Genomic DNA, 18,839 nt, shown 5'->3' with positions numbered 1-18,839 from the left:
GTTCGTATCAACTGGTTCTTGAGTCTTCAGTGGCGCCATCCGTGGGACTTCACATAATTCATTTCGTCGTTCTCATTTTTTCGAAGTCATGGCAGAATTACCAGCAGTAATCTCCACCAGTCCTTTCCCATCTTACAATGATATATGGGAAGGAAATGCTAACTCCACAATCGCTCCAGCAGCAGTTGTCGCTTCAGCAGCCTCGATAGGCTCCGCATCGGCTCCTCCAGCTGCAAATGTTGTGGGTGGAAGTTCTGTCACCACACTGTCTGTTACCGCTCCAGTTGTCACGCCACTACCGAGTTTCGACAACGCTTTCCTCTTGAGGAATGCTGATCTGTTGCGACAGTTACAGCAGCAGCAGCAGCGAGATGAGATGTTGCAAAGTCTCCGAACAAACTTGTTTACCAGTGCCTACTCAGGGGGAAACCCTGTCTCCGTCGGTCCTTTCGCTTCTGGATCTCTGGTAAGTTCTATGATCTCTACTTCTATACCACATGTTGCACAATTCTCCTCCGTAACAAGTGCTCCGATGAATAACGGTCTAAACGACCTGTTTCTCCAGGGATCTCTGGGTTTAAACCCCCAAGACCAAGAGCTACTCATGCCATATCATCCCACGTCTATGACTTCGCAGTCAAAGTTCACGCTACGGATTGTCAATGCTCCACTCCCAGCTAAGCTAACGATGCCTCCCACGTTAAAATTTTACGATGGTACGTCCGACCCGGACGACCACATGTTCGCGTTTGCCGGAGCGGCTAAGGTCGAGCAATGGCCAATGCCGGCTTGGTGTCTTATGTTCGCCCAAACTCTCACCGGATCGGCTAGAGTTTGGTTCGATGGGTTGCCAGAGGGGTCGATTGATCACTTCGAGGACTTCCGACGTATATTCTTGCAAAACTTTTGCCAGCATCATCGCTGCAAAAAAGACATTACTGAGGTACACCATATAAAGCGCCGCGATGGAGAATCTGTGGAAGATTTCATAGACCGTTTCAACCGAGAAAGCATGCAGATAAGCGGGGCGGTGGATCAGCTCCGAGTATCGGGATTCTGTCACGGTGTACGGAACAACCAACTGGTGGAAAAACTTCACGAAGATCTCCCAAAGACCATGGAGACACTTATGGAACGGGCTCGAGCTTTTGTTCGAGGGAAGAGTGCTTGCGGCCAACCGAACGAAGCGGCTGCCAGAAGCTCCAAAGCCCGAGCCACATCATGGAGACGGAACGCATCACCACCAAAAGATAGGAGCAATAACTGGAACCGAAACCGTGGTCCGTATCAAAAATCCGAGCGAAGCAGCTTTCGGACAGGAAACGTACGATTCAACAGTTTCTCTGAATTATCAAAATCGCCGAGCGAAATCCTCAGCACGGAAAACACTCGATTCCCCACCATCGAAGCAACGACCCACCTCGGATAAGCACTCCAAGAAATATTGTGAGTATCACCGAGACAAAGGCCATACAACTGATGAATGCTGGGCGCTAAAGCAAGAAATCGAAAAGGCCGTTCGATCCGGTAAGCTCTCACATCTTGTAAAAGAAGTAAAAGATGGAAAGAAGCCAGCAACAGTAGTTGACAATCCGAACACCGAACCTGGAATCAATATGATCCGGTCAGCAGAACCAAGAGGAATTAAACGGTCGAACCAGCATATGGCAGCATGGATGCGCCAGCCGACGTATTTTCCTCCGGTCGACCCCGAAGATGCTCGGGACTGGCCGATCACAATCTCAGCTGTTGTCGCCGGGCACCTGGTTCGACGTATTTACGTGGACGGAGGAAGCGCCTTTGAGATCATGTATATCCAGTGTTTCCAACAGCTGAATCCCCAAACAAAAAGGAAGTTAATCGAAGTATCTACCCCATTGATAAGCTTCTCAGGAGAAGTAGTCCGTCCGATAGGACAGATTACTCTTCCAACCACATTCAAAGACGGTAGCAAAAGCAGGACGGTGCCACTAACTTTCCTTGTTGTTCGAACTCATTCTTCGCACAACATAATACTCGGGCGCCCCGGATTACGAGCTCTTGGAGCAATCAGTTCGACAATACACGGAGCTATTAAATTCCCTACCGAAGCCGGTGTTGCAACCATCTGTTCAGAATCGAATTCGATTGTAGCTGAAGTAAGACATACGGCCGAAACAAGCTCTAAGAAATCTGAAGTACCTACAGAGCTATGGGCAATCAATCCGGATTTCCCCGAACAACAAGTGGCTATCGGTGCTCAACTCCCAAAACGAACGAAGAAACTTTTATGGGAATTGTTAAGCAACTCGATAGATGTCTTTGCATGGAAGCACTCTGATATGCAGGGAGTCCCCAGATCGATGGCACAACATCACCTAAACGTAAAAGATTCAGTCAAACCCATAGCACAAAGAAAGAGACACATGGCACCGGATCGAGCCAAAGCCATTGCAAAAGATGTTAAAAGCCTCCTAGACGCAGGAATCATTCGGGAGGTTCGGTATCAAACATGGGTATCAAACCCCGTGATGGTACGGAAAAAAGATAACTCATGGAGAATGTGCATCGATTTCACCGATCTAAACAATGCGTGCCCAAAAGATTGTTTCCCTCTCCCAGAGATCGATGAGAAGATCGACTCTGTTGCAACATTCAGGCTAAAATGTTTTTTGGACGCTTACAAAGGCTATCACCAAATACAAATGGCGGTCGAAGACGAGGATAAGACGGCCTTCGTCACCAATGAAGGAGTGTTTTGTTTTACTAAGATGCCGTTCGGTTTGAAAAACGCCGGTGCTACGTACCAGCGTCTGATGAACAAAGCTTTTAAGGACCAGATCGAACGAAACGTGGAGGTATACGTCGATGACATCGTGATAAAAAGTCATGATGAGGCCGTTATGCTAAAAGATATACTCGAAACATTTACTCGGCTACGAAGCATTAACATGAAATTGAATCCGAAAAAATGTACATTCGGGGTAGAAGAAGGCAAGTTTCTCGGAGTCATGGTCGGGTCAAAAGGCTAACGAGCCAACCCTGACAAAATTGACGCTGTTCTTACAATGAAGCCCCCGACATCGGTTAAAGAAATTCAGTCCTTAAATGGACGATTGGCTGCTCTCCATCGGTTTTTGTCAAAAGCTGCAGACCGATCGCTCCCATTCATGGACGTTCTCAGAAAAAGCTTTAGATCGGAATTTAAATGGACGGGAGAGCCGCACGAGCTTTCGAAGAGCTTAAAAAATGTTTGGGCACCTTGCCAACTCTCACCGTACCAGAAGAAGACGAGGTATTAACGGTATATTTAGCTGCATCGTTCGGAGCCATTAGCGCGGTATTAGTTGCCCACCGAACTGGAAAACAAATCCCCATCTATTATGTAAGCCGAACGTTAAAAGACTACGAAACAAGATATTCAAACTTGGAAAAATTAGCCTTGGCCCTAGTCCATGCTTCAAGAAGGCTTCGCCGATACTTTCAGGCCCATCCAATTGAGGTACGAACGGACCAGAGAATCCAACACGTTCTCCGACGACCCGAGGTCTCAGGCCGAATGGCGAAATGGGCGATTGAGTTGGGCGCATTCAACATTACCTTCCGAACTAAAGGTCCGTTGAAAGGGCAAGTGATAGCGGATTTTTTGGTCGAAATACCGGAGGAGAAAGGAACTGAAGAAGCAGATAAAGCTCCAGAAAAGCCATGGTCTTTGTATACCGACGGTGCCTCTAGTGCCGAAGGATCAGGAGCGGGCCTAATTCTTACCGATCCAGACGGAACGGATGTAACGTATGCGCTCCGGCTAGAATTCAAAAGTTCCAACAACGAGGCTGAGTATGAAGCTCTCCTAGCCGGCCTACGCCTAGCACAGAGAGTCGGAGCAAAGAATGTTATAGCCCATGTAGACTCGCTGCTCGTAGCAAATCAGGTAAATGGAGAATACAAGGCGAGGGAAGCAAACATGATCGAGTATCTCGAACAAGTAAGGCAGGCAATGGCTTTGTTCGAAGCATGTAGGGTCGAGCATATCCCCCGTAGCAAAAACAAAAAAGCGGATGCGTTGAGCAAATTGGCATCGGTATCATTCAGTCACCTAGCCAAAGAAGTAAGAGTGGAAGTTTTAGCTGCACCGTCAATCGCAGCTCCGCAAGTAATGCAGGTCGAAGCTCCACCACAAACATGGATGACGCCGATAATTAACTATTTGGTGCATGACGTTCTGCCAACCGACAAAGCGGAAGCAAGGAAGATCCAGATCAACTCCCTCCAGTATCAGATGCAGGAAGGAGGTTTGTACCGAAAGACCTTTCTCGGACCATTGCTAAAGTGTCTGGATCCGGAGCAAGCCAGTTACATCATACGGGAAATACACTATGGCATCTGTGGTATCCACGCCGGACCCAAAATGATCATAACAAAGGTAAAAAACGCAGGGTACTACTGGCCCGGGATGCATGAAAGCGCCGTTAAAGAGCTCCAGCAATGTGACGAATGTCAAAGGCACGCACCTATCAGCCTCCGAGCTAAAAATGAAATGATACCAGTAACCGCCGCATGGCCTTTTCAAAAATGGGGCGTTGATATCGTCGGACCTTTTTCGAGATCAAGCGGAAGCGCACAGTATCTGTTGGTCGCGGTGGATTATTTCACCAAGTGGGTAGAAGCTCGTCCGTTTACAACCATCTCCGGCTATAATGTGACACGATTCTTCTGGGAGCAAATAGTGTGCCGATTCGGTCTTCCGCTCTACATCATAAGTGACAATGCAAAACAGTTTGCAGAAAATCCCTTCAAGCGATGGTGTTAAAGTTTAAAAATCAACCAAGTCTTTTCCTCGGTTGCCCACCCCCAGGGCAACGGGCAGGTTGAACAGATCAATCGGCGCATCGTTGATGGCATAAAAAGAAGGCTAGGTCAGGAGGGAAAAGGTTGGGCGGACGAATTGCCAAACGTCCTGTGGGCGCACCGAACACTGCACAAGACCAGCAACGGTGAAACACCGTTTAGCTTGACTTACGGTACCGAAGCAGTGATTCCGGCCGAGATCGGGCTCCCAAATCAAAGGTGCAAGAATTGGGAAGAAAACGAACGTGAACTCCGGTCCAACCTTGACCTGCTGGAAGAACGCCGAAACATAGCGGCAATCAAAGAGGCTCGGTATAAGAAGAAAATCGAAAAGTATTACAATGCTCGGGCTAAAATCTACAAGTTCAAAGTTGGAGACTATGTGCTCCGAAACAACGACGCAAGTCGAGCCGAAACCCCCGGCAAACTAACCCCAAAGTGGGAAGGGCCATACCGAGTCAAGGAAGCCAGTGAGAAGGGCTCGTATGTACTAGAAAAGCTCGACGGAACCCCAGTGCCTCGAACATGGAATGGGGTGCACTTAAAAAAGTGCTTCATGTAAGCAACCAGCTACGGCTGAAGAAGATCGCTAATTTACGTTTTTAGTATTTCCAAATTTCAGTATGTAAATCGGGAGGGTATTACCCCGATAACCTTTTATTTCCTTTGTAATCGGGATGTTTTTTCCCCGAACCAGTAAATAAAGCGATCTATATCTTTATAAACATAAAGGTAGCATATGTATAAGTTCGAACAAAATCCTTAAATGTGCACGAACGGGCCATGACCCATGCCTCGCGCTGATCGAGAAGGCTTAAATAGTTCAAAAGAGAATTAAAATCTAATAAGCAGGCGAAGCACCTTCATTCGGTGCGATCGCCAAATTAAAGTATACGGCAAAGGTTTGGACGCAAACCGAATGCTAAGTAACCAAGTTAAAATAAATGACTTAACACAAAAATAGTCATACATCTTTGTTGTACGGTTAAAACTATTTCGAGCAAAGCATACTGACGGAACACATTGTACGATTACAAAGAAAAAACATTAAACTTGAGCTATGTTATCATCATCCCCAACAATGGGAAGTTTGCTTCTTTGTTGAATAACCGATAGGGGCTCGTCTATCAAATCAGCTACCTTGTCAAGAACGGAGATATTAAGCTCATCAAAAGCTTTCACCGCAGCGTCCAGGGCACTCTGAGCTCCGGCATCATAACCTGGAACCTCTTCCGCAGAACCAACCAGATCCTGCGCGGCCTTAAAACCCTGCTTTATCCCTTCATTCGCCCCAACCGCATTAACACTGTTGACCAGGTCAGCAACCACCTTCTCCAATTCAGGGCTTTGATGCACCAACTTCACAACCCATGCAACCCCATCGGTCAAAAACCATTGCTTGGTGAGTTTTAGTTCCGATAATTGCGCGTATGCTTCAATCATATCACGCTCGCACCGAATCAACATCCCTCTTGCTTCATCAATCGTTGTCTTATGCGACTCGATCTCCCTGTCACGAGCTCTCTCTATTTCGTCTTTAGCTGCAAAAGAACAATGCTAAAAAAGATTAATAATAATAATATATAAAAAAAAGGAGGGAAGAAGAGAAGGTTGTGAACATACCATCAACTAAGCGATGGTAATCAGCCAGAAGTTGATCATGAGATGTCTGCATTTCCTTCAGCTCGGCGGCATGCTTCATCTCTACACCGGTTAATTTTTTCTCTAAATCAGCAAATTTCAACTTAAAAGTCTCCAAATCTTGAAGAGCTTTGTCACGAGCTTCATGGGCCGCAGCGGCCGAAGCTTGAGAAGACTTGGTAACTTCTTTGGCTTCCGATACCTGCCCTTTCAGTCGATCAACTTGGGATCGCAGGGACACTAGCTCCTGTTTCGTCTTAGATCGGACATCACCCTCGCCTTTCAAATTAGCAATCTCGCGTTTAAGCTTGTGGCACAATGACTCCGACTCGACCCAACGCTTGTACGTCTCCACCACCAGAGAGTTCGACTGAGCTTGATTCAGCATCAAGGTATTTCCAAGCTCCGGCCCACTCATCTTGCGGTAATGGGAATGTTCTGCAGGAGTTCCTAGATGAAACAAAGACATCTTGGCCGAGAGGGCATCCACGATCCTGTCTTTATTCACCAGCGACCATTCCGGCACATACTTCTCCAAAGCATGAGCTGCATCCACACCTTCAAAACCACCCGAACCTAATTCCCGAGACAAGAACACAGCCTCAGTGTCATACCATAGAGGGGAGGAAGAAGCACTGTCCCCACCATCAAACGGCGAAGAGCTCGGCCTAGACACATTAGACGCAACTCCCGTAGTAAACTTACCCGAAGGAGAAGGCACGATTTTCTTGGGATCGGATGTGCGCAAGTCCGTAACAACCTTAACACCACCCTCACCAAAGGACAACGGGCTCAAAGGAGTTTGCAGCAGATGATCCCGCGGGGTGCGGCCCTCATGGAGATGAGCATCCAAGTTTTCCAGTACACCTCCAGCGGTAGAGAATTCGGTAACTTGATCGTCGTCATCAAGTGTAATTGTTTTAAAATCTGCCTTCGTCCTTTTCGGCTGCCTGGCCTTTGGGTCAGTTTTGGTGGGAGCAGCCCGTTTTCTCTTCAAAACAATCTGAGGCTGTTCACCTCCATCTTCACCATCCCCTCCGACGTCCCCATCTTCGTTCCGATCACTACCTCCTTTCTCACCACTAGCATGCGTCTCAGTGTCTCCGACAGAAAGATGGACCCCCTCATCCTCGATAATAATTTTAGAACCGGAACCCTTCGTCATCGACGAACCAGCTTTCCGACCCCCAGCGTCATCCGCCGTAACCATCGCCTGAATCTGAGCGACTGGCGATGCAATAGGGGCCGAACCCGAACCACCTTGATCACCAGGAGCCTCCGGCGCACGAATTGGATAAAGATTCTGTTGAACAAGCTGCAAATACGGGGTATCACCCTTCGGAGTCTTGGTAGCACGAACATCCAGCTCCTTCGAGTCGAAGGACTTCAACCGTAGCGCCTCCTTCAAACCCATAACTGCACAAGAAGACAAATGATAAGTAATATCTACCAACCCAGCAAAAAAAAAAGGGGGTTCGAAGATAAATAAATAAATAAGTAGCACATAAATATACAGGGAGCACCATACAACTAACCCTCTTTGTTCCACCGAAGGGTGGGATACCACTCCGGTTCGGCCCACATCGTACTGATCCGACCCATGACGAGGATGTGTTCCGGATATTTCTGTATACGTCCGGCCTCCTTTATCAAATCGGCGTACAGCTTCTCGTTATACGAAAAATCTTCAGGAAGAGGAGGCGGGAGTTTCGACTTTTTTACCCTCCACGTCATAAATTCCGGAACGCACCGATCGTCAACTAGAAAAAAGTGATCTTTCCAGTCCTTTATACTCGTGGTGATCCATGTATAACAGCAAGAATTCTTATCCCTAACCTTAAAAGTATACCAATTTCCGGACAGTTCAACTTGTAGAAGGCCCGGAACACATCCAAATCTGGCTCGGACCCTAAGCTACGACAAGCCAACTCGAAGTGACTGATCTTGGCAAGGCCAAAAGGATTCACTTGAGTCAAGTGTACCTCGTGAAAAAGTAAAACCTCAACTAAGAACTTCGTCAGGGGCAGACGACAGTTACAGTAGTCGAAAAAACGAGTATAAATCCCAATCTTCCCCGGGACGAAAGGATAGATAGGCGTATCTTTTTTCGGAAGTACAGGGTTTAGCGATCTAGGAATCGCATAACTCTCCACATACCAATCTAACCCTTTTTGAGTCAAGACGTTAAAGCAACCAGAAAGATTGCTCTTATTCGCCATAATAGGAAAAAGAACTTAATAACCTGAACAAGTGAATCATTTTTTTTTATCGCCAAACAAAGATGAAGAAAAAAAGAAAAGGAAGGCGAAGAAGGTAAAAGGTATAAAGTGAAATTGAAAGATTACCTTTCCCCTTTTATAGGGATGTGAAACCGCCTCAAAGTCCCCAATCAAACGATGACACGTCATGATAACTGACGCGCACCAACCGTCACATCGGGCGGAAAATTTAAAACGACTGACGGTCACCAATCCTAGATCACCGCTCAATTTCAAATTTTAAAATCAACAAAGCGACCGCCAAACAAAAGATCATGGATCCCAGAATACTTCGACAAATAGTTCAAAATTTTTGCTAAACAAACATTACGAACTAGGGGGACTTGATGAGGATACGTCCCTAACCCGACCGAGTCATCTCAGCAAACAGATCGGACCGGGCCTCGCACCACGAAACGAACCGGACACTACGATGGTTCGACGTAACTAACTAGGCCCCACCTCCATAACCGTCATGATAGCGACTGGTCCGACCCTAACTAACTCGCCACGTCAGCACACTCAAAAGCTATAAATACCCCGCCAAGGTCTCCAGCAAGGGGTAATCACTACTCTCTCTCTCCCTGACTTATTTCCTCCTCACAAATACTTATTCTCACGCCCGAGCTTGGTCACAGAGAGGCCCCCCTCCCTGTGACGAGGCTAACGGTGTGCTTGTCTCTTGTGATCTTGCAGGTCTCTTGTCGGATCATCTGAAGCTATACTCTGGCCAGTTCGTATCAACTGATTCTTGAGTCTTCAGTGGCGCCAATCATCACCCATACATTCCATCTCATTACCAATCTTTTGCAACCACATTCTCATTATTACCACCAAAGAAAGAAAGGATCGATTCATCCTCTATGATATCACAAAACCTTTCACAATCTATCAAGTCAACATCAATGACAAAAATAAAAATAGTTTCCTAATCTAAATCTAGTTTGATAAAAAGAAATAAATAATATATTTTATCTTTATCTTATTATTCTATGATCACCTAAATGAATAAGAAATGATTACATTACAACAAATGGCATATTTATCATCATCATACTCCATAAATTCCACCAATAGCAAAGTAAAGGTAGGATCTGAGGAGGGTAAGTTATAGACAGCCTTAGCTCTACACCGTAGGAATAGAGAGCCTGCTTACAGTGAGACCCATCACCCCCCCCCGGACTCGATAGTAGTTTTGCATCAAGTCTTGGACATAAGACACATAACACTCAACAATTCGGACAAAAACCGGTTAGTGCATGTACCCTTTTGTCTTTCAGCTATCAACGCCACCATATGATGCATGATTAACCGTCCTCAGCTTTTAACGTTATTTTCACGAAATTAGTAAAATAACGTTAAAATTAGTGCACTTTCACTTTTGCCCCCGATGACCCATACATATATACATTAGGGAAGTAAAAATGACATATTTAACCTTGTATGTAAAAAAATATCAAGTTTTAGTTTTAATTATTAAAATTATTAAAATGATTATAATATAATGATTGTAATATCATTTTTTAACATGTATTCTTTCCCCATTTCTCTGTTTTTCTAGGGTTTCAAACAACCAACAACAAACCCTTAAATCTCCACCGGAAAATTCATGGCGAGCAACAGAAAACGAAACCGTCGTGATCAAGATCGCCGGAGCAACCAAGATCGCGACCATTCAAGATCTCCGGACCCAGATCACAATCGGGTCAACCACCAATCCCCAAAAGGTAAACAACCAGTTTTCGCTTCATACATTGACACCCCTAATTTACCCCCTAAAGTCAAAATCCTATGTGAAATCATTGCAAACACACCATCTTTAGAACTAGATAGATCTTTAGACGATACTGCAATAAGGGTCTCTACAGAAGACGTTGAAGATGTTTTGAAACTATCTTACGCATACCCGGCTGCTGCCGTTAAGTTTTTTCGGTGGGCGGGGTATCAATTAGACGATAGACATAGCCCGTACGCTTGGAATTTGATAATTGATATGTTGGGAAAACATCGTTTGTTTGATGCAATGTGGGATGCGATTAAATCGATGAAACAGGAAGGGATGCTTTCTTTAGCTACGTTTGCGTCGGTTTTCGGTAGTTATGTGATGGCGGATAAGGTGAAGGACGCGTTGGCAGCGTTTGGAGTGATGGAACAGTACGGTTGTGTTGCGGATGTTGTGGCGTTGAACTCGCTGTTTAGCGCGATTTGTAGAGATGGGAAGACGGTAGATGCTAGAGATTTTTTGAACTCTGTGAGGACGAAGATTAAGCCGGATGCGGATACGTATGCGATTTTGTTGGAGGGTTGGGAGAAAGAACAAGATGCGGTTAACGCTAGGGAAACGTTCGATGAAATGGTGTTTCAAACTGGATGGGATCCGAACAATTTTTCTGCGTATGATTCGTTTTTGAATGCGTTGCTTAATGGGTCGGGTGGGCTGAAGGAGGCTATGAAGTTTTTCGTAATCTTGAAGGGTAAAAAGTGTTATCCGGGGATTAGGTTTTTTAAAGCTGCGTTGAAAGAGTGTGCGATGATTGGCGATGTAAAGGCGGGTAAACTGCTGTGGGATTATATGAGTGTGCAAAACGATTGTAAACCTGACGTTGAATTGTATAATTCGATTATCTATTTGTATACGCTTGATCAGGATGTCGATCTGGCTACAAGAACGTTAGACGAGATGGTTTTTAAGGGGGTGTTTCCGGATTCTGAAAGTTATAATATTTTATTTCAGTTCTTGATAAAGATCAGGAATTTTAGAGAAGCTCAACAGATATTTACCGAGATGGTTAAAAACGAGTTTGTGCCGACGCATGCCAGTTGTTGTTTGGCGGTTGGGGTGTTTATAGAGGCCGGGGTTCCGTATACCGCTATTAAAGTTTGGAAATGTTTGATTGAGAATTACGATTATGACCTTGAGGAAGCGGGGAATGTTTTGGTTGGTGGGTTACGTGATCTAAACCGTGTTCCTGAAGCAGTGAAGTATGCGGACGATATGTTGGATCGGGGTATCAAATTGGCGTCTACCACTTTGGCGAGATTGAGGCAGGGTCTTGCGAAAGCTGGAAAGGGCTCTGTTTACGATGAGCTTTTGAAGAAATGGAAGCTTCAAGAAGTTAGTTGCTCATGAGCTTTTTACATGTGATTGTTTCTATATCAATATAAATTATACAGTGTTGTCTCTACAAGATGTTCTATGCAAAGCATTACTATAATAGAAAACCGTTGGCTGCTTATTGTAAGTTTAGCACTAGATTGTAAGTTTTGTATGGAAAAACACCGGTCTTGTTGGAATGAAAACAGTGTTCTTTTCGTTTATTACAAGAATAGCGGTTATATAGTTTGATAACCAAGTACAGATGTATATGTTGTGGCGGAACTATTTCGATCTTCAATGTCTATTGACTGGATTTATAGTTTTCTCAAGAGTCGGTCTGGTCAACGATATTATCTCAACTGTCTGGGAGGATGGTTTCTTGGTGGGTTGGACAGGATCTTACAAGAGTATCGACGACACAGCAGCTGAGAAATGAAGGTTGGAGTGATGCTACATCGAAAGGAAAGAAATAAATAAGGATAGCCGTTATATACGCTACTCTTTAGTTTCTGTGGAAAACTCGTAATGCTCGGGTCTTCAATAGGACAAAAAATAATCCTCGAAGACATCAGAATCTCGAAGCGTTTTCATGGGTGACAAAAAGAGGGAAAACATTGAATGGAGAAATAAACTGCCTGACTAGTATTTATATAAATTATTTGGGGATTAGGAGTAATGTGTAATGTATCTACAAGGTGTCATTCTCTCTGGATTTGAATGTTTTTTGATCATTTTAAGATGACTTTTTCTTTCTTATCAAACTTATAAATGGTTGTGGCTTTGTAGTCGTTAGCGATAGAAAACATTCGGTTTCTCACACCAAGGTTTTTAGATGGACTTTTAAATAAAAAAAAGTTGCAATTAGCTAGACTTTTAAACAAAAGTATTTGTTCTTTTTTGTGTCACAACCTTATATGTTTTATTATCGATATAATAAAAATTTTGTGAACATGCTAATATATCTGCTGGAATAGCTCAGTTGGTTAGAGCGTGTGGCTGTTAACCACAAGGTCGGAGGTTCAAGCCCTCCTTCTAGCGTTTTTATCTTTTTTTTACATACATTACATACCATAGGCTGTGTAGAGTAACATTTCCTTTTTTTTTGTTTCATAATACGAAAAGATTATCTACATCTTGTCCACTATTCATAAATTACACGGAGAAAAACAACTTATGTTTAGACAACAACAACGAAGGTGGTTGAGAGATAATCTATAGGAGTTTGGCAACATCCCTCATTAATCCCTTGTTAGCATTACAAAAGTCCATGTACTCCTGAAAAGAAATGAACCCATCTCCATCCGTATCGAGTTTAGCCATCATACGTTGGACTTCTTCAGGTGACACAGATCCAAGCGTCTTCAAAGCTTCTCCAAGCTCTGTTGACGAGATCTTCCCGTCCCCATTTGTATCAAACCGCTTGAAGATTCTCTCAAGGTGGGCCGCCTCTTCTTCATCTGCCATTTCGCTTTCACAATCGACCTTTTGAAATTATCTGATTTATGTGCATGTAGGTTTGGCTTTCGGTTAAAAAAAGGTAAGGATGATGTTGGCTTTTAAAATGGACAGTGTAGGGTCAAAATTGTGGCTGGCCTTAGAGTTTGGAGTGTAATAAAGAATGCATCACTAGATTGACCGAATAGAAAGGGTTAAAGATGGTCCTTACACTTTTAAAGCATGATATTGATGGGTATTACTATTTATGATTTGTTTATTTATATTTTACTTAACAAAATTTATTTTGGATTGTTGTAAAAATATATTTTTTAGAAAAAAAAAGTTGTTTATCATGTATTCCTTTTATTTAGGCTCGTTCTATTTGGACACCCCAGCCTTCTAATTCAACACCCGCCGCTTCGTTTGACAGGAGATGTCAAAATTAGGATGTGGGGTGTTGAAACAATACGACCCTTTATTTATCATGCATTCATTGTCTAGGGTCCATTGCTCTTATATAACAGCAAAGGCCGCAGAAGATGAAGTGACATATAATTCAAAAGCTTCATAATTATTGGGTTGATACACGACAACAATCAAATCTATTGTGATTTTGATTGTATCCTTTTTATCAAACAAAAAACAAAGTAAATACACAATCTTCATCCTTTTATTTCTTAATACACTAAGATTTATGCCAAATTTACACCTACAAACACAAAATTCTATATAAAAAAAACATTTACATTCAAACAATATAACCTGTCGCCCGTTTATCTTTTAACTTTAAAGTTTTGTTATAAAATAATCCGTCGCCTGTCAGCTTGACCCAAGACCTCCCTTTTTAGGTTAATGTGTTTGCAAGTTCGACCATAAACTAGCATGACCCCGTTTTGTCTTAACCCAAACCCAAGGATTTCGGGTCGGAAATACACAGTTTCACACCCCTAATTGGCTCCCTAAAGGGGGGGGGGGGGGGGGGGACACAAAGATTATGTATGTTATGCTAATAAAAGACCAGGTGAGGTTACTTATGCATATCCCACAACTTCTTTTATTTATCTAATTCATCCGACTAACAAGACATAATTTCATGAGTCCCGACTGTTTTCTCTCTCCCCTCGGTTGCACTAAGAGGATAACCGGGCTTAATAGTTAAAGGAGGAAATAACAATTATTAGCTCACAGTTGTGGAAAAATGCAACGTGTTTATGGAAATGACTAATATACAACCTGAATTTGCATGGATAATTAATTATGCAACCGCCTTGAGCAAAGCATCATTGACAGCTTCTGTAGTCGGTAAAGCTGGAATCGCACCTCTTTCTGTAACGGTAATTGCACCACAAGCATTTGCAAAGCTAAGCGCTTCTCTTAACCGGTTTTCATCCTATAAATTATAACCAAACTAGTCACCATCTAACCGAACGTTAATTTTAACAATTTCATTATGTTTACGACAATGTGTTAATTAAACCTTGAGCAATGAGACATCTGCGGCAACTTTTGATAATATTCCAGCTACAAAAGCATCTCCGGCACCGGTTGTGTCCACAGGATCGACCTTTATGCCTTTCACTCTTCCACTAAACTCCTGTAAAATTGACAAAATTCACAAAAAGAGTTATATAAATGGTTGTAGAAGCGAGAAAAAATTATTCAAATTATGCACGTTACCTTGGTGTAATATCTGCAGCCATCTGGTCCTTCAGTCACAAGTAGCAATTTAAGATTTGGATGATATAATTTACGCACAATATTGTCATCATACGGATCTTCTCCATTTGTTAAGAAAACAATCTCCTCTTCACTTATCTAATTGTGAACAAAAATCAAAACCGTTAGACATGTTTCATAATTAATTATGATAAAATGTAAATAATGTTGTAAGAGAAGTGAATTAATTGCCTTAATAATGTCGGCTGTATCCCAAATGCTCAAGATTCCTTCTCGAGCGCTCTCTGCAGATGGCCATAGCGGAAGCCTCAGATTCGGGTCGTAAGACAAAAGAACGCCAGCATCCTTTGCAGCTTTTGTTGCAGCAATGTGAGCCGATTTGCACGGTTCAGTAATCAAACTAATGGAACCATAATGGAATATTTTTGCCTGTAAGAGTCATAATAATATTAAAGTATGTAAACAAATTTATAAAATATAAAGGGTGTATTGATATACCTTTCTTATCAAATCAAGATCAAGTTCAGACTCCTCTAAAAGCATATCAGCACTAGGGTTTCTGTAAAACATGAATTCGCGTTCGCCATCCTTTCTCAGTGTCACAAACGCTAAAGCAGTACGAGCACCAGGATCAAACCGCATTCCTTCATTATTCACGTTATTTTCTTTCAAAATATCAGCAAGCATGTAACCAAACTCATCTTCTCCAACCTTCAAATCAAAATACACGAATCAGTTGACTAGAAAAAAAGTCAAAGACTCCCAAATTTTAATTTTGTTTCAACTACATCATCGGCTATTTTATTACCTTCCCGATGAAAGCAGACGAACCACCGAGACGAGCAATTCCCACCGCAACATTTGCAGGCGCACCACCAGGTGCTTTTTTGAAGGCAGGGGCTTCAGCTAACGCAAGCCCGTTGATTGTAGGCACGAAATCTATTAGCATTTCCCCGAAACAAACCACAAGTGAGGATTCATCGGTTTCATTCGCTCCTTGAACACTTGCCAGCACTTTTCCTTTAAAAAAATCACATAAAATCCACAATTAACTCAAGCAAAATAACCTAATGTTTCATTTCTCTAATAAATCAAATAGAGTACCAAACAAGTTAATGCTTAATTAACACTAAACACTTAAAAACCACAACATAATGTTTAGAATTTAGTAACAACTACACTTATTTAAGCCAAACATAGTAATTCAAATACAAAAATACACATAAACTTTCAACTATCCATAACAGTCTTAAAGGAAAGATCAATTATACCACTTCTCGTAGACGAAAACTCCGACGACCGATAAACTGATGGTGTTAATGCTAAGCGTGAACCTTTCACAACATCACACGATCTGGAACCGGTGGAACTTGAGAACCTGTTGGACCAGGAAGACGGTCGAAAACTCGAGGAAACCGAACCGAAACAGAGAGCAGATGGCTGAACTAAAGCCATACAACACAGTTAACAGATAAACGAAGATTATGTATTGCACAAGTTAGCAGAAAGTAAGAGATCTGAATGAACTGCAGTCTGCAGGTGATATGAAATGGTGAGGAATTAAGAATAAGTTAGGAGTGAAGTGGTGTGATGGAATCTAATGTGCGAATTGAAGTTAGATTCGCGTTGAAATAATCGTGGAAAAGCAGAACCCTAGATAGATTATGTTGTTGGGACAACTGTGATGGTGGGAGAGAGAGAGACGGAGAGTGCTAAGAGGAGAGAGGATACAGTTACAGGGTGTAGTGCACCACACCAACAAACTTGTTATTAACGGCAATTTCATTAGTTTAGTTCAGAGTTAAGACTTTAGATGCTTTCCCTTGTGATTCTCACTTTTTTTTTTTTTTTTTTTTTTTTTTTTTATAAGAACACTCGTAGTAGGGCGTGGTTTTTAAAAAAAAATAAAAAAAAACGCCGCAAACCCCCCATTACAGCCGACGTTATTAGGCGTTATTTTTGAAAAAAAATTCGTTTGGCGTTTTATTTAAAACGCTGAAAATGCATTGGGGGCCGAGATCATACCGTTGGCAACGGTCAAAATGTTAAATATTTTTATTTTTTTAATTCCAAAATTTACCCACTATATAAATATCACCCACTTTCTCCTACTTTTTTTATAAAAAACTCACACTTTCTCTCCTACGTTTTTATAAAAACCTCACACTTTCTCCTACTTTTTTATATTTTTTACAAACATGCATCCATACCGACCCCCCTTTGGTGTCCCCGCAAGACCCATGAACCCGAACACAACCGAACCGCAACACTCGTATAACCTTCAAGACATGGACCCGAGCGTTTTAACGTACGCGACTTACTTGAGTGGCGCCACTCCGTTCGTGCCTCCCACCTTCGGCTATGGTCAAGACGATGGGTCGCAACCGTCACAACAACAAGACGAACCCGAACCCGATGTCGATGTCGTGCCGGAGACGCAAACCGAACCGGTGCAAGAGAAATCGAAACGCGGCAGAAGGTCACATAAGAAGAAGGAAAAGGACGAACCTCGACGTACAAAAACTCACCTTAAATGGACAAATGATGAGGAATTCGCGTTGACTCGGGCGTGGATCGACCACCTCCAAGGCGACGCGTTGATCCTTACGCAAATGCGTCGCCAAAAAATTCGAGAAAAATATGGACTCTAGATCATCTTCTTCTTTTTTTAACTTTATTTTTCTTTTTCGGTTTTTTTATTTTCAGTTTTTTTTTTCAGTTTTTTTTTTATTTCCAAGTAGTGTAATTTTTATTTTAAATTAATGAAGATTTTTATGTTTTAAATTAAAAAAAAATAATTGTGAAATGATTGCTTGGGCGTTATTGGAATAATGCCCCACTACGCCACTTTTGGAATAATGCCCCATGGTGACTGGGATGACACGTGTCGAATAATGCCCCATGGTGGGGGCATTATTTTGTTTCACCACTACACATGGTCTAACATTCTTGTAAGTGTTGGTAAAAATCGCGACTAGGCGGCCACTTTGCCCCACTTTGCCGATTAATCGCTAGTCGGCTATTAACTGAGTAATTTTTCGTTAATCATTCCATTAATCGCTAGTCAGGCCTAGTCGTACCGAGTTGACCAGCCAAAAATCGACGATTCCGATCAGATTTAAGACTTTAGATGCTTTCCCTTGTGATTCTCACTTTTTTTATAACATTCTTGTAAGTGTTGTAAAAATCGCGACTAGGCGACCACTTTGCCGATTAATCGCTAGTCGGCCATTAACTGAGTAATTTTTCGTTAATCAGTCCATTAATCGTTAGTCAGGCCTAGTCGTACCTAGTTGACCAGCGAAAAATCGGCCGGTTTCCAACCAAACCATGTAAATTCCAACAATTAATCTTGTATACTTAAAAAATGAGTTAAGTAAAAGTTAAAACCTAGCTATTTAAAATATTTACATATAAAAATGTGTATATGTATACATAAAATTGAAAATTACAAATAAAAAATCCGATCCGATTAATCCCGAGTAGTCGTTAGTTCTCACCTCGCCGGCCGACTAACGAGTTCTCCGACCTTTATTCTTGTTCAAAATGTTTGATAGTTATGTTTATTTTATAAATGTTATTATATTATTATATATACAAATCTATACATGTAATAAAAGAAGCAATGTTAGCGACACGTGGCGTTTTATGAGGCAGTCTTAATTATTTTTCTAAATCTTTAATATAGAAAGTCAATTATTGATAATATTAAATTTAAAATTTGTAGAAGAGATTTTAATGATAAAGAGAAAGATAACTGATAATAATATATTAATTATTATAATCATATATTAATTATTAAAATCTAAAAAATATATTAGCGTTTTAAATATTTATAAAGATAAAGATTTTATTTAATTGATAGTTTTAATTGTTTTTATATTTTGATGATAAGGACAAAG

The 18,839-nt window shown here is 42.1% G+C and overlaps 5 protein-coding genes and 1 non-coding gene across 6 annotated transcripts; 3 read left to right on the top strand and 3 right to left on the bottom strand.

Moving 5' to 3' along the window:
* The first annotated feature begins 3,187 nt into the window (after window positions 1-3,187).
* On the top strand, window positions 3,188-5,389 carry LOC110907084. The gene is made up of 2 exons (XM_022152116.1): window positions 3,188-4,782; window positions 4,891-5,389. The coding sequence occupies exons 1-2, from the start codon at window positions 3,188-3,190 to the stop codon at window positions 5,387-5,389; spliced, it is 2,094 nt and encodes a 697-aa protein (XP_022007808.1).
* A 485-nt stretch (window positions 5,390-5,874) lies between these two features.
* On the bottom strand, window positions 5,875-7,949 carry LOC118486527. The gene is made up of 2 exons (XM_035983028.1): window positions 6,451-7,949; window positions 5,875-6,368 (listed from the first exon to the last, which is right to left on the bottom strand). Exons 1-2 carry the CDS (start codon window positions 7,880-7,882, stop codon window positions 5,875-5,877), a joined length of 1,926 nt encoding a protein of 641 aa, XP_035838921.1. The 5' UTR covers window positions 7,883-7,949.
* A 2,302-nt stretch (window positions 7,950-10,251) lies between these two features.
* LOC110908922 (pentatricopeptide repeat-containing protein At1g77360, mitochondrial) lies at window positions 10,252-12,146 on the top strand. The gene is made up of 2 exons (XM_022153921.1): window positions 10,252-11,891; window positions 11,981-12,146. Exon 1 carries the CDS (start codon window positions 10,336-10,338, stop codon window positions 11,854-11,856), a length of 1,521 nt encoding a protein of 506 aa, XP_022009613.1. The 5' UTR covers window positions 10,252-10,335; the 3' UTR covers window positions 11,857-11,891; window positions 11,981-12,146.
* A 641-nt stretch (window positions 12,147-12,787) lies between these two features.
* TRNAN-GUU lies at window positions 12,788-12,861 on the top strand. Its single transcript has one exon. It is a non-coding gene; the product is annotated as a tRNA-Asn (tRNA).
* Window positions 12,862-12,920: 59 nt separating this feature from the next.
* Window positions 12,921-14,151, bottom strand: LOC110908921 (polcalcin Syr v 3). Its single transcript, XM_022153920.2, has one exon. The coding sequence runs from the start codon at window positions 13,285-13,287 to the stop codon at window positions 13,036-13,038; it is 252 nt and encodes an 83-aa protein (XP_022009612.1). The 5' UTR covers window positions 13,288-14,151; the 3' UTR covers window positions 12,921-13,035.
* Window positions 14,152-14,287: 136 nt separating this feature from the next.
* LOC110908920 (probable fructokinase-6, chloroplastic) lies at window positions 14,288-16,719 on the bottom strand. The gene is made up of 7 exons (XM_022153919.2): window positions 16,209-16,719; window positions 15,746-15,957; window positions 15,436-15,648; window positions 15,169-15,366; window positions 14,938-15,075; window positions 14,738-14,854; window positions 14,288-14,650 (listed from the first exon to the last, which is right to left on the bottom strand). The coding sequence occupies exons 1-7, from the start codon at window positions 16,390-16,392 to the stop codon at window positions 14,516-14,518; spliced, it is 1,197 nt and encodes a 398-aa protein (XP_022009611.1). The 5' UTR covers window positions 16,393-16,719; the 3' UTR covers window positions 14,288-14,515.
* Window positions 16,720-18,839: the final 2,120 nt, after the last annotated feature.

Source organism: Helianthus annuus, chromosome 14, assembly GCF_002127325.2.
Source record: "Helianthus annuus cultivar XRQ/B chromosome 14, HanXRQr2.0-SUNRISE, whole genome shotgun sequence".
In the NCBI taxonomy this organism is placed as follows: Eukaryota; Viridiplantae; Streptophyta; class Magnoliopsida; order Asterales; family Asteraceae; genus Helianthus; species Helianthus annuus.
This window is presented reverse-complemented; position numbering and strand designations above follow the sequence as displayed.